The sequence below is a fragment of the Melozone crissalis genome, unplaced genomic scaffold (genome assembly GCF_028551555.1).
Source record: "Melozone crissalis strain CALT ecotype California unplaced genomic scaffold, PUWL_Pcris_2 ptg000056l_1, whole genome shotgun sequence".
In the NCBI taxonomy this organism is placed as follows: domain Eukaryota; kingdom Metazoa; phylum Chordata; class Aves; order Passeriformes; family Passerellidae; genus Melozone; species Melozone crissalis.
In genome coordinates, this window is record NW_026535834.1 from 9,212,297 (window position 1) to 9,225,734 (window position 13,438).

Sequence of the window (13,438 nt, forward strand, 5' to 3'; positions counted from 1 at the left end):
AATGCAAAAAAAATAATAATGAAAACTTGTGACTCTTTCCAGAGTCCTGACACAGCTTGGCCCTGATTGGCCAAAGAGTGAAAACAACTCCCAGCAGAACCCAATGGAACAATCACCTGTGGGTAAACAATCTCCAAACACATTCCAAAGCAGCAAAACACAGGAGAAGCAAATGAGATAAGGATTGTTCTCCTTTTCCCTGAGGCTTCTCAGCTTCCCAGGAGAACAATCTCGGGCAAAGGGATTTTTCCAGGGAATGTGAATGCCACATTCTGCACCGGCTGCTGCCATCCCTGTGCTGGCACAAGGGAGAATCAGTGACAGAAATGCCTTTGTCAGCCTGCCTGGGAAGGAGGAGGGTTATGGAGCTATTAGTGAGCACAAAGAGAGGACAGATTCTCTCCTAAGTGCTCTGGGGACAGAAAGATTTAAATGCTTAGCTGCCATTAATGCTGATGTGAATCACAGAGGTCTCTTCTTACTGCCTTGGACTGAGAGCATTGAGAAAAGAGCGCAGCTTTCCACAAAGAATTAATTCCCTTGATTTTAAGGCACCGGGAAATGGGATTTTTCTTCATTTCAGACTCATTAATTCCCCTGCCTGTGCTGGTTGGGGGTGGGCTCAGCTCCACTCCAGCCCCCCATGATGGTGTCCCCAGAGCAGGGTTCCTGACCCCAAAAAGCCACAACGATTTTCTTGTCACGTGGAGATGCAAAGTGCAGCACTCCAGGTTGCTGCAGCGTGCCAGAAATACTCACACTTATTTGAATATATCACACAACATTCCTTTTGGGGAGGAATAAAATGCCTAAAGGATCTCCAGGAGAGCTGGAGAGGTTTTGAGTTTGTGAGGGTACCCAGGACGAGGTCAGAGAGGATGAATGTGACTCCATGTTCTCAGAAGGCTGATTTATTTTTTTCTCATATATATATGAGATAAAAAAGTATATATTATAATATATAATAATAATATATATAATTAATATAATATAATATAAATTGTATAATTACATTAATTTTTATTAATTAGTTTTATAATTAATATTGTTTATATTATATTATATTATATTATATTATATTATATTATATTATATTATATTATATATACAGACAGAAGGCTTAACAAGAATCAATAATAAAAACTTGTGGCTGACTCCTCAGAGTCCAACACAGCTGGCTGTGATTGGTCATTAAATAAAAACAATTCACATGAAACCATTCAAACAATGACCACAATCTCCAGACCACATTCCAAAGCAGCAAAACACAGGAGAAGCAATCAGATAATTCTTGTTTTCACTTTTTTCTGAGGCTTCTCAGCTTCCCAGGAGAAGAAATCCTGGTGAAGGGATTTTTCAGACAATATGACAGTGACAGAGAGGGACTTGGGACAAGGGATGAAGTGACAGGACAAGGGGGAATGGATTCCTGAGGGAAACCCATCTGGAGATGGGAATGAAGCTCTGCTGGGGAAAAGCCAAACCTTGGAGCTCCTGTGCCCACCCATGTTTAGGAACTGTCCTGAAAATTCTGGAAATCCTTAAAAGTCTGGGAAAATGACACTTTTCAGACTAGATAATGCTCTTCTCTCACTTGCCCTGGAGGCATCAGGAGTACCTGGAGCAGAGGGAAGGGCTGAGCTGAGACAGGGGTGCAGGGAGCCCACCGGCAGGGATGCTCTGAGCTCCTGGACCATCTTTTTGTGGGCACTCCAGGCTTGCTGCACATGTGGAGCTGCTGTGCTGTGAGTCTGGGGGTGCCTGGGGTGAAGGAACCTCCATGGACAACACACACAAGCACCACAGAGCTCTTATTAAATTTTAAGCCCACTTTTAAAAAGCTTTCCCATCAGGAAAGCCTCAAAGAATTATGCTGATCTAAAGATATCCGTTATGAAATTCATGTTAATGGGAAAAAAAAAAAAAGCCTTTTAAAAACATTAAAGGGAAAAAAAAAACAAACCCAACATGCTGCAATTTTAATGAGGAGCTTGTAAACACAACCAACCCCTGCTGATTTTTTCCATTAATTGCCTGTGTTATCAGGGACCTGGGCCCTGCAGCAGCACAGCTCTCAGCAAAACACCTTGCAGGGCTTGGGACATCTCCCAGACCCAGCAGGGCTGAGGAAGGTGATGGAGGCTCTGCAAGAGGCAGGGCTGGTTGTCCCTGCAGGGCCCTGACCTTGTCTGGGGAGGGAGGAGGGATGGGGGAACTGCTGAGCTGAGTTAGCAATCCCATTTCCATTAGAGATGCATTCCCTGATTAGCTCCACGTCCCAAGGATAAATTACAAAGGGAATGCAGGAAGCACTCGGGTGAGATTAAAGTCTCCCCGGGAAGCAGCAGCGAGGTCATTTTCTGGGCCATTATTTCTGGGCCATTAAAGGGCTGCCGCTGCTCTCCTCAGCAGCAGAGCTGGGTTTTACTCTTGATTTCAGCCCAGAAGGAGCAGAGCCCTTCTCTGTTGTGTTTGTGGGGTTCCCAGACAAAGGAAGGAATGATGAATCCGACTCCATGTTCTCAGAAGGATAATTTATTATTTTAAGATATTATATATATTAAATTATTATTATTATTATTATTATTATATAATAAATTTTTATAAATATATGTATATAAATGTATTAAATTTCATATATTATATATAATATTATATAGATATATGTTATATAATATATTTTATTATATATTATGTCATATGTAGATAAATATTATATTATATTATATCATATCATATCATATCATATTATATCATATCATATCATATCGTATCATATATTGTATCATATCATATCATATCATATCATATTATATTATATTATTAATACTGTACTAAAGAATACAGAAAGGATACTTACAGAAAGCTAAAAAGAGAATAATGAAAACTTGTGACTCTTTCTAGAGCCTCCACACAGTTTGACCTTGATTGGTCATTAAGTCAAAACAATTCACATGAAACCAATGAAACAATCACTTGTTGGATAAACAATGTCCAAACACATTCCATGTGAGCAAAACACAGGAGAAGCAAATGAGATAAGAATTGTTTTCCTTTTTCTCTGAGGCTTCTCGGCTTCCCAGGAGCAAAATCCTGGGCAAAGGGATTTTTCCAGAGAATGTGAATGTGACATTTCTCCCCTCTCCCATCTCATTTCCCATCTCCCACACTGGCATCCAGGGAAGCACAGCTCAATGCCCACACCCTGATCCCTGGAAGGATGGGCACAGCACATTTTTGGAGATTTGGGCACACCAACCACCATCCCAGCACCTTTCTGTGTCTGCCTCAAAGAAAGATCACCCCCAAAACCCACGGGGTGTCTGCAGCCAATTTGCAGCCCACAAAAGAGGCAAAATCTCTCCCAGAGGAAAATTGCTGAGGGTGGTTTGGGCAGCTCTTGAGATAATCCACACACTGCTGTGATGGCAGAAGGGGGAGATGGGGAAGATTCCTGAGTGAGTGTTCATAAAGAGCCATGGAAATGAAAAAGAAAAAGCATTTGATGAACATAATGATTGTTATTACCACGTTCTGGTGCTCAGGGCCAGGGCTGTGGGAGTGTTCCCACTCCACAGGGAGAAGGAACAGTCAGTGTTTTGCAGGAAAACCTTTACCTTCTCTTGGATAATGTTTTTTTCTGACCTAGAGATGGGGTATCTGAGAGGTATTTTAAAACTTTTATTCCATTTTCAGTCTCATTAGAAGGGTGAGACAACACAGATGTTATAATTCACACCATCACAATCAGAAGACAACTATTTCTTAATTACAATTCTTTATAAGTGCTTCTTGGCCTATCAGCTTTTGTCACACCATGCTGTAAATGCCTTAAAGCCAATCATCTAAAATTACCCCTTGTGAGTCTTACTACAATACATCTTCCACAATTCTATTTCTCCAAAGTATCTAGTCTTTTTAGCAAAGCCATGCTTTAAAACTTGTTTCTACCTCCATTTCTCTCTCAACAATCTCTATCCTATTCCATAACATTTCTAAATCAGCATTTCTCATCTCAAAGTTTTCATACAGATACATACTATATAATCTTTCTGTCAAGCTTTAATTTTCTATAAATCCGTTTCCGCCAGGGTGTGATGGTTCACCCTCCTTTTCCTCTCCTTGCACTCAGGCACACCTTGGTGGGATGCTGGAATCCCCAGCCCAAATCCCCCACAATCCTGTCTCTTGGGCCCATTTCAGATCAAATTAAATCTCCTTCTGGTCTCTTACATCTTGTGGGTGTCCAGTCCATCAGCTGCATTGCAGGAGCTCTGATCTGGGTGTGGTGGGAGAATCTGCCCACATTTCCATAGCTTGCCTGTTAGCAGGGCAGGGTCTGTGAGGATAACTAAAGTTGTGCATGTTGCTTTTGGTTTTCCCTTGTTTTTCCCTTGTTTCCATGGATTTTCCTGATTGTTACAAGCTCTGTTTCTGCCTGTTAGTTCCACTACTTAGAGGGCTTGAGAGGGAGCTCTGTGGAGTCAATTGTGTTTGTACTGGGGGATGGATGAGTCCTGGACGTGGAAATGACCTTGCTCTTTGTTTCCCCTGCAGAGCCAGCTCTCCCAGGCCCTCAATGGATTGTCAGACAGAGCCAAGGAGGCAAAGGAATTCCTGGTCCAGCTCCGCAACATGGTGCAGCAAATCCAGGTACTGAGTCTGAACTGAGGAACTGCCCCTTCCCACCAGGATGAGCCATCCCGGTCCCCCTTCCCAGGCTGGGTTGGGTGGGTGCTCTCCCAAAAGAACCTCCTTTTCCATATTGCCCCCCAAACCCTCCCCAAAACTGCTGATTGTGGAGGGAGCAGCAGAGTCTGAGCCCTTCCCATCTCTGCCAAGGGTGGATCCAAACCTGATCCTCATCTGCCACTCATGCCTCAGGGCTTAGATTTTATATTTTTCACATTCTGTGCTGCTTTAGTGGGTGGGTCTGGGCTTCGTATTATGGGATGGTGAGCTCGGTGCACAGAGCAGGGAGACAAAACAATTCCTGCTCCAGCTGGACACCAAGGACAAATGACCCAAATCTCAGCCCAGGAGCACAAACACCGTGGGCTGGAGAGAGAAAAACAAGCAGGGTGGGACTGCAGGGGCTAAAGCTGGAATGGGACAATGAACTGCAAGGTGCAAATGGAGCAGAACTGATCCCAGGGACAGACCCCGTGCCCGGCCGTGCATTTTGGGGCCATTTTGGTTGATCTTGGGTGCAGCCCTGGCTGGGCTCTGGTGCTGCCCAAGGTGGATCCATGGAGGAGATGCTTTGAATAAATCCCTGCTTTATTCTGTGACTCCATCCAGCCTCTGCTCCAGGGCAGCCTGCACAAGGCATCAATGTGAGCAAGCCATAGACTAAACAAGTTAAACCAGCACACCTCATGTAAATCCCAAATTGATTTCTACCCCAAGTTAATTCCTAACCCCATGTCTCATTCCCCCCTTTAGTAAATTCTTTTACTCAGTACAAATCCCTGTGATAACATTGTACCCTGGCAAAGAATGAGTGCCGTGCCACCCAGGGAATGGTGGCATCTGTCACCGGGCCAAGGGACAGCACCAGCCTCACCCAGCACCTCGTTAATCCAGCCCTGTTTGCACATCCAGGGCTCTCCCAATTTATCATCTCAGATGTTCCAACGTGAGAAAGCATTTCAGTCATGCCCTCAAATCTCTGTGACTTCAATCCTTGTCTGAGCAAGGCTGGAAGTGCTTTCCCAGGGAGGGAGGGAGGCTGATGCTCCTGCTGTGTCCTTGATGGGATTTCACCCAGCTCTCACAATTTTGGAAATTCCCACTTCATCTCCACGTGTTCTGTTATGAATTCCCCCTGCCCAGGGTGGATCTTTTGAGGAGATCCTTTGAATAAATCCCTGCTTTATTCTTTAGCTCCATCCAGCCTCTGTCCTAGCTCAGCCTTCTCAAGGCATCCCCACCTCCACATTTTCCACCATCCCAGGCCGTGCAGATCCCACATCCAACATTGTGGTTTCATGGGGTGCACTGATGCAGCTGCATGTGCAGAAACGACCCCTGTGGCGCCATTAAAAAGGCAAACCCAGTTTTGCAGCTGGCCTGGGGTTGTTCCCTGATCTGTGACCCCTCTGTGCCCACAGGAGAACAGCGTGGAGTTTGAGGCCTGCCTGGTGGCGCAGTGCGACGCCCTCATCGATGCCCTCAACAGGAGGAAAGCCCAGCTGCTCTCCCGGGTCAACAAGGAGCACGAGCACAAGCTGAAGGTGAGCCTGGGGTCCTGCAGGGGATGAGGACTGGGATGCTGTTTTTTGGGGAGCTCACTCCTTTTCCACGTGAATTCCATCTTGCTGCAGGTGCCCAGCCCGCTCACAGCATGTCCCTGACAAAGTGCTGCTTCCTCCAGGTGGTTCCCACCGAGTTGTTGGGTTCATTTCTAGTCCTTAGGTCAGCAGAACCACATGGAAAATTACTTTGTTCATCTCACATGTTGCTCCCAAGCTTCTGGAATGATCCTGCAGGATCTGCTTGTAGCTTCTGCTGAAGCCCTGAGCCACTTGGTGTCATGAGCTGTCACCAGGAGCAGGACTGGCTGTGATTTCTCTGCTGTCATGGCCTCGGGATGGTGGTGGCACTGAGGTTTCTGGTGCTGGGGAGCAGCTCAGTGGGAGCTGTGGGAAGGGGCTCCTGGTTTGTGCCATTCCCACCACACCACGTCTTTCCAGCTGATGTGGGGCTGGGAAGGGAAGCAAAGGAGCAGATCACACCTGGGAGCAGTGGAACAGGGGCAGCCATGCCCAGAATTGTTGGACAGGGGAGTTGCACCCTGGCCATCAGTGATGGAGTCCAGCTGAGGGGTGTCACACCACATTTAGGACTCCTCTGCCGAGGTCATTTCAGTGTTCTGTCCTTCTCTGTCCTTGACTTTGCTTTGGGCCACCCAGGAGCTGCCAGGGGGATTCCTGGAGCTGCCTAAAACGAGGGTGAAGGCCACCGGTCCTGTCTGCATGCACACCATGGGCAGCACGAGGACATTTCCACAGGACAGGGACAATGGCAGCTTTGTGGGACCATCAGTGCTCACTGCCAGCAACAAAGCACAGCCCCAAACAGCCCCAGCACAGAGGGACCCCCAGTGCCTGGTGGGCTCCCTGTCCCTCGTCCCCTTCAGGGCATGGTTAATTAAACTCTCACAAAGGCAGGCAGCACAAAGCAATTTCCCTGCTCAGCACAACCCACAGAGGCTTTGGCTGAGGGAACGGATCTGCATCCCCCTGTTTGCTCCCATCCATGGATCTGCATCCCCCTGTTTGCTCCCATCCATGGATCTGCATCCCACTGCTTGTTCCTGTCCTGTCCATGGATCTGCATCCCACTGCTTGTTCCTGTCCATGGATCTGCATCCCACTGCTTATTCCTGTCCATGGATCTGCATCCCACTGCTTGTTCCTGTCCATGGATCTGCATCCCACTGCTTATTCCTGTCCATGGATCTGCATAGCACTGCCTGTTCTGTTCCATTCATGGATGTCCATCCCACTGCTTGTTCTCTCCATGGATCTCCATCCCACTGCTTGTTCTGTCCTATCCATGGATCTTGTTCCTGTTCCATGTCCTCCATCCCACCCCACCCACCCTCGTTATCATCTGGGCTTTGTCACTGCCCAGGCCTGGTCCTTAAAGCAAGAAGCAGCCCCTGGGTTTGTGACTGGGCTCCTAAATTAGCCCTGGAGCTCCCCAGCTCCACGTGCTGAGGGAAGGGCAGGAAGGGCTCTGTGCTGCCCTGGCAGATGTGGCACCTGGGCCTCATCCAGGCAGAATCAGAACCATGGAATGGTTTGGGTTGGAAGGGACCTTAAATCCTATCCAGTGCCACCCCTGCCATGGCAGGGACACCTCCCACTGTCCCAGGCTGCTCCAAGCCCTGTCCAGGGACATTCCAGGGATCCAGGGGCAGCCACAGCTGCTCTGGGAATTCCATTCAAGGGCCTTCCTCCCTCCCAGCCAGGAACTCCTTCCTCATGGCTCATCTAAACTTCTCCCTGCAGTGGGTGAAGCTGCAGTGATCTCCACTCACTCTGAGGTGACCCAGGGCCCATTTCCATCTGCAGAGAAGCAGGAGGTCACCTCCTGGGCTGTGCTTTGGTGGGGCTGTGAGCAGGGAGGGCCCTGCAGGGCTGTGGGGTCTGTCCTGGCCGGTGTTCCCATCAGCACAGGACACTTTGGCCACTTGGGATGGGACCTTTCCCACAGGAGGCCTCTCCTGTGTGTCCCCTTGTCACTGCCCTGTCCTGGAGCATCTTCCCCTGGGAGATGAGTGCCCAGAGAGCCTTGGCAGTGCCAGGGAGCCCTTCCAGGTCCCAGCCGGGACGGAGCCACCGTGTCCTGGCTCCTGTCCTGGAGTCTCCCTGGGCTGCTGCTCCTGCCCAGTGGGATTTTGGCCATCCTGGCACCGTGGGATGGAGGGAGCAGGAGAAGCACAGGGCACAGAGCCCTGGCACAGGGCCCCAGGCACCTCTCAGGACACGTTCCCAGCCCCAGTTCCCATCCTTGTGTGGCTGGCGCCGGGATTTGGGGTGGGTTTGGCTTTGGGGCTGCCCTGCCTTGCCCTGACACACATTCCATGGAGGCAGGCACAGATCCAGGCCTGACTCTGGGCCAGCACTAATTAATTGCTGCAGAGCAGGGAGAGGTCTGTGAGGACACCAGCTGGGAAAGGACATCTCCCTGCCCTTCTGCAGCTTTCAGCTACTCAAGAATGAGAAGCTGGGCTTTAAAACCCAACATCTGGAGGAGCCCTGGGGCCGGGGCAGCTCCTCCTTGTGTGTCCTTCCCAGTGCTGGGCCTGGTTTCCAGAGGAGCAGTGGGTGATGTCCTCCAGCTTGGGCAGGTTTGTGCAGGGCACACAGAGTGCTGTCCCTGGAAGAAATCTCTCCTCAGCCCACCGCACACACAGGCTGAGCTCTGGGTGCTCCTCTTGAAGCTCTCAGCAGCATTGTGAACCATTCCAGTCTTTTTCAGGCCATGGGATGCCTTTGCTCCAGGTTTGCTCCATGATTTCTCCAGGCTGCCGTTTGCCGCGTTTCCCAGGAGAGCACATGGCACAAAACACTCCCCAAGGCTTTCTGTCCATGGCACTGCCTCTCCATGGGTGAAATGCTGCTCCTTCTTCAGGGTTTCAGTCAGGATTTCCCAGTGGAACCAGGTGTTCCCTGTTGGATCAGGTTCCTGGAGGTGCCAGCACTGCAGCTCTGCTTTCCCAGCCCCTCTCCTGAGTCACCATGGGAGCACCCACCTGGAAAAAGCTCTGGCTGTGGGGTTCTGCACACTCAGAACCTCACCAGGGTCTCTCCTGGGGGTTTTCCAGCTGGGATTTTTCTATCTGGCCGTGCAGGTGAGCCAGGGTGAGGAGGGTGACATTCCATCTGTGTCCTCCGTGTGACATTCCCAGCAGGACTCACCCCAGGCACTGGGAAGGTTGAGTGCCTTGAAGTCTGTTATCCACCCAAGCACTTGAAAAAGGAGGAGGACACTTAAGTGGAGATGTTATTGCCTTCTAGGAGCTGTATTAAAATTAAAATGTAAATTATAGTTAATGCCATCTCAGGGAAGAAAAGCTCTTGAAGGAACTGTCCTATTTTAAGGTTGTTGTGGAGTGCTGTGAGTGCACAAAAACCCCTTTTATAGGCTGGAATTAGCAGCCAGATTCTGGCTGTCGCTTTATTTAGCACTTAAAGGGGGGGAAATTGGTATTTGGTGAAAAATTACCACCAAAAAAAATGTGTGGAGCTTCCCAAATCCCCCCAAAATCTGAGCCAGGCTGGGCTCAGTCTCTTCTCTGAGCAAAGGGAAACAGCCTCAAGGTGCTTCAGGGCAGATTTAGATTGATGTGAGGGAAAATTTCTTCATGGAGATGGATTTCCAGGCCAGCAGTGGGATCACCATCCTGGATGTGTTCAAACCCCTGTGGATGTGCCAGGTTTTCCTGGGAGTCCCTCCTGGCCCCAAAGCTGCCCCTCAGCCCAGCACAGGCTCTTGCACAAATCCAAGGCAGAGGAACCCCCAGATTTCCCTTCCAGCTCCCTCCACCAGCAAACTCTGCATTTCTGGGGTCCCAGGGAGTACAAATCCCTCCTGCATGAGGAGAATCCCAGCGTTCTGTGGCTTAGGAATCACGGGATTCAAGTGGCTTCATGCCACATGGGAAATATTTTAGCTTTGGTGACCCCACTGGGTTTAGACCAGGCCTTCAAATGTGTGAGAGATGTTGATGTCTTATTTCTAAGACCTTTAATTTTACTGATCAAAGTGACTGATGGAATCCTCCTGCCCTGTGTGCATCCCATTTCTTCTTTAAAGCCCCAACCAAAAATCCTTTTTATTTGCCTTAAAAGCACTTTGGTGCTGGTGAAGGCAACTTGGATTTCTGCTTTTGGCTTTTGTGCTGAAGAAATGGTGAAATTAAAATGTTGTTTTATGCCCTGGTTCTCCAGATGGGTGATGCTGGATCCCTGAGGGGATCAGAGTTAGAGAAAGGCTGGGACAGGGCTGCAGCTTTGGATTCACCTGGAAAAGGCTGCTCTGGGAGTTTGGAGTGTCTCTGCTGCTGGAGCCTCTTTCTTTCTGGTCTTTGACCACCTTAATAGGAAAAAAAAAAGCTTTTATTATGTCTTCACCCAGCAAATGCTGTTTCCTGGAGGCAGCAGATGGCAATTGTGCTGGAAATCCTTGGAAAGCAGCAGCTCCAGCAGGGAGAGGTTCACAAATTCATTATCCTGGGCAAAACAGACAGAGATTTAAGCTGCAAAGAAGATAAGAAGATTGGTGTAGCAATCCCATCTTTGCTGCCTTCCCAGTGGCACGTGCATTTCCCCACAGAGGGGTCGGGGTGGCTTTTCCAGGCATTCCACATGGGATCCCCTTCCCAGCAGGCAGGGAGTGCAAATCCTGCCTCTGCCATGGCTGGTGCAGCCAGGATGAGCTCTGACAGCAGGGCTGGACCCCACAGATTGGTTTTATCTCATGGTCTGCAGCTGGGAGATCCAAAATCCACACAGGCAAAAACCCTTCCAGGGGCAGACAAGTTCTGAGCATGGAGGGGTCACACAAAGCCAAAAAGCTGCTTTGCACCTTCTGGATCCTGTCCTGGGGGACTGAGAAGGGAAATCCAGGGGCTTGCCCTCTTTCAGGAAGGTCAGGGTGGGAATGGGATCCCCAGGAGCTGCTGTTGGCTCTGCTTTACCCTTGCAGGGCCTGAAGGGGCTCCAGGAGAGCTGGAGAGGGACTGGGGACAAGGGATGGAGGGACAGGAGCCAGGGAATGGCTGCCAGTGCCAGAGGGCAGGGATGGGTGGGAGATTGGGAATTGGCAATTCCTGGCTGGGCTGGAATTGCCAGAGCAGCTGTGGCTGCCCCTGCATCCCTGGCAGTGCCCAAGGCCAGGCTGGACATCGGGGCACCCTGGGACAGTGGGAGGTGTCCCTGCCATGGCAGGGGTGGCACTGGGTGGCTTTTATAGATCCTTTCCCATCCAAACCATCCTGGAATTGTGTGATTCCACCCTGGAATTGTGTGATTCACGCCAGCAGAGCTGTTCCAGTGCACTCAAGCGTCACAAACTGGAATTGAATGAACTCCCCTGTCTAACAAGAGCAGTGTTTGAGCCAAACCCAGCCTGTGCAGGTCCAGCTCTGTGTCAGAGCATCTCCACCAGCCTCTGGACAGTGTCCAGGGCCAGAGGAGCAATAGGGGAGCTCCCTCTGCTGCCCTGTCCACCCTGCATCCCTTCCTCCCTCTGCCACAGCCTGGCATTGCTGAAAGCAGCGAGGAATGGCTGCTCCCTAAAAATCTGCAGCTCTTCTGGAGAGTGGCATTTAATGGCATTTCACACAAGCTGTGTTGTCGCAGATCTCCCAGGGAACAGGATGAAAGGGAACAGCCTCAACATGCACCAGGGGAAGGTTTGGATTGGGTATTAGGGAAAATTTATTCATGGAAAGGTTTGTCCAGCCCTGACACAGGTGCTCAAGATCTCCATGCCTGGAGGGATTTAAAATTCGTGTGGACCTGAGGACTTGAGTCAATGTGGATTCTTTGTTTCCTTTTTTTGTTGTTGTTGTTTTTTTGTTTTTTGGAGTTTTTTTGGGGGGGGGTTGTTTTGGTTTTTTGGTGGGTTTTTTTGTGGGGTTTTTTTTTTTGTGGTTTTGGTTTGGGTTTTTTTTCTTTTTTTTTTTTTTGTTAAGGTTGTGGTTAATAGTGTGAGATGTGTTTGAACTCAGATGTTTATAGGTTCTTATCTATGTCAAAGTCTCACAAACCCTGAGTTCTACAGCACTCTAACACATTAAAAATGGAGTCATATCTTTCTCTCTACAAGGCCTTTTAAGGCTAAACTGTTTAATTAAGTAATGATACTTAAATTTTTTTTACTTTTAACTTAATGACTAACTACTCATGTCCCACAATATGGACATTTTTATCAATTACACAATATTACCTAAACTTATGAAGAAGAAGGTGAAGAAAAAGGATTAGCTTCTGCTTTAAAACTTCTATCTTGTTTTTTATGTATATATATATATATATATATATAAAAAATTATATTTTATACATTATGTATTACTACATTATATATATATATTACTACATTTTATATATTTATATATATATATATTACTACATTCTAAAACTTTAAGCTCTACGTTTTTTACTCTGTGATGTTACACACTTGTATTCAAACTCCACACCCATAATCTCAGTTCTGTCATTCCATTCTGGAAGCTTTTTCTACAGTCTCAGGTCACTGCAGTGTTCTCTTGGGGGTCACAGCCTGTGAGCACAGAAATCTGAAATTCTCAGCAATTCCCAGGGTTCCAGCAGGGCAGTCCTGGGGGGACAGTCATCCTGGGTGGTCTTTGAGGGCTTTTCCAACCTGAAGGAATCTTTGCTTCTAAGCTGCAAGGCTGGTAATACTTTTCTTCCTGCAGGGTGATTAAGTAGAGGTGATTAAATTTTAATTAACCAACACGTGATGGCACTGATGGCCCTGCAGGACTCACAGGTTCCCTCACTGTGCTTCCTTTCCCCTGCCCATCCCTCAGACAGCAGTGCTGGCAGGAGGAGCAGCAGGCACTGAGCTCCCAGGAATGTCCATCTGCGGCACTCATATTTTTTGGAAAAATCCTTTTGCCCAGGATTTTTCTCCTAGGAAGCTGAGAAGCCTCAGAGAAAAAGGAAAACAATATTATTTCATTTGCTTCTCTTGTGTTTTGCTGCTTTGGAATGTGGTTGGAGATTGTTTATCCAACAGGTGATTTTTTTTTTATTGGTTTTATGTGAATTGTTTTAACTTAATGACCAATCAAGGTCAAGCTGTGTGGAGGTTCTAGAAAGAGTCATAAGTTTTCATTAGTATCTTTCTACCCTTCTGTAAGTATCCTTTCTGTATAATATAATATAATATAATATAA

General features: G+C 48.1%; 1 protein-coding gene across 3 annotated transcripts in view; it reads left to right on the plus strand.

Moving 5' to 3' along the window:
* The window catches only part of TRIM9 (tripartite motif containing 9), a 69,419-nt gene that overhangs the window by 32,213 nt on the left and 23,768 nt on the right, over positions 1–13,438 (plus strand). For all 3 annotated transcript variants that reach the window (XM_054286877.1, XM_054286879.1, XM_054286878.1), the window contains exons 2-3: positions 4,558–4,653; positions 6,114–6,236. In XM_054286877.1, the coding sequence (XP_054142852.1) occupies positions 4,558–4,653; positions 6,114–6,236 (219 nt within the window). The remainder of the gene's footprint in view (positions 1–4,557; positions 4,654–6,113; positions 6,237–13,438) is intronic.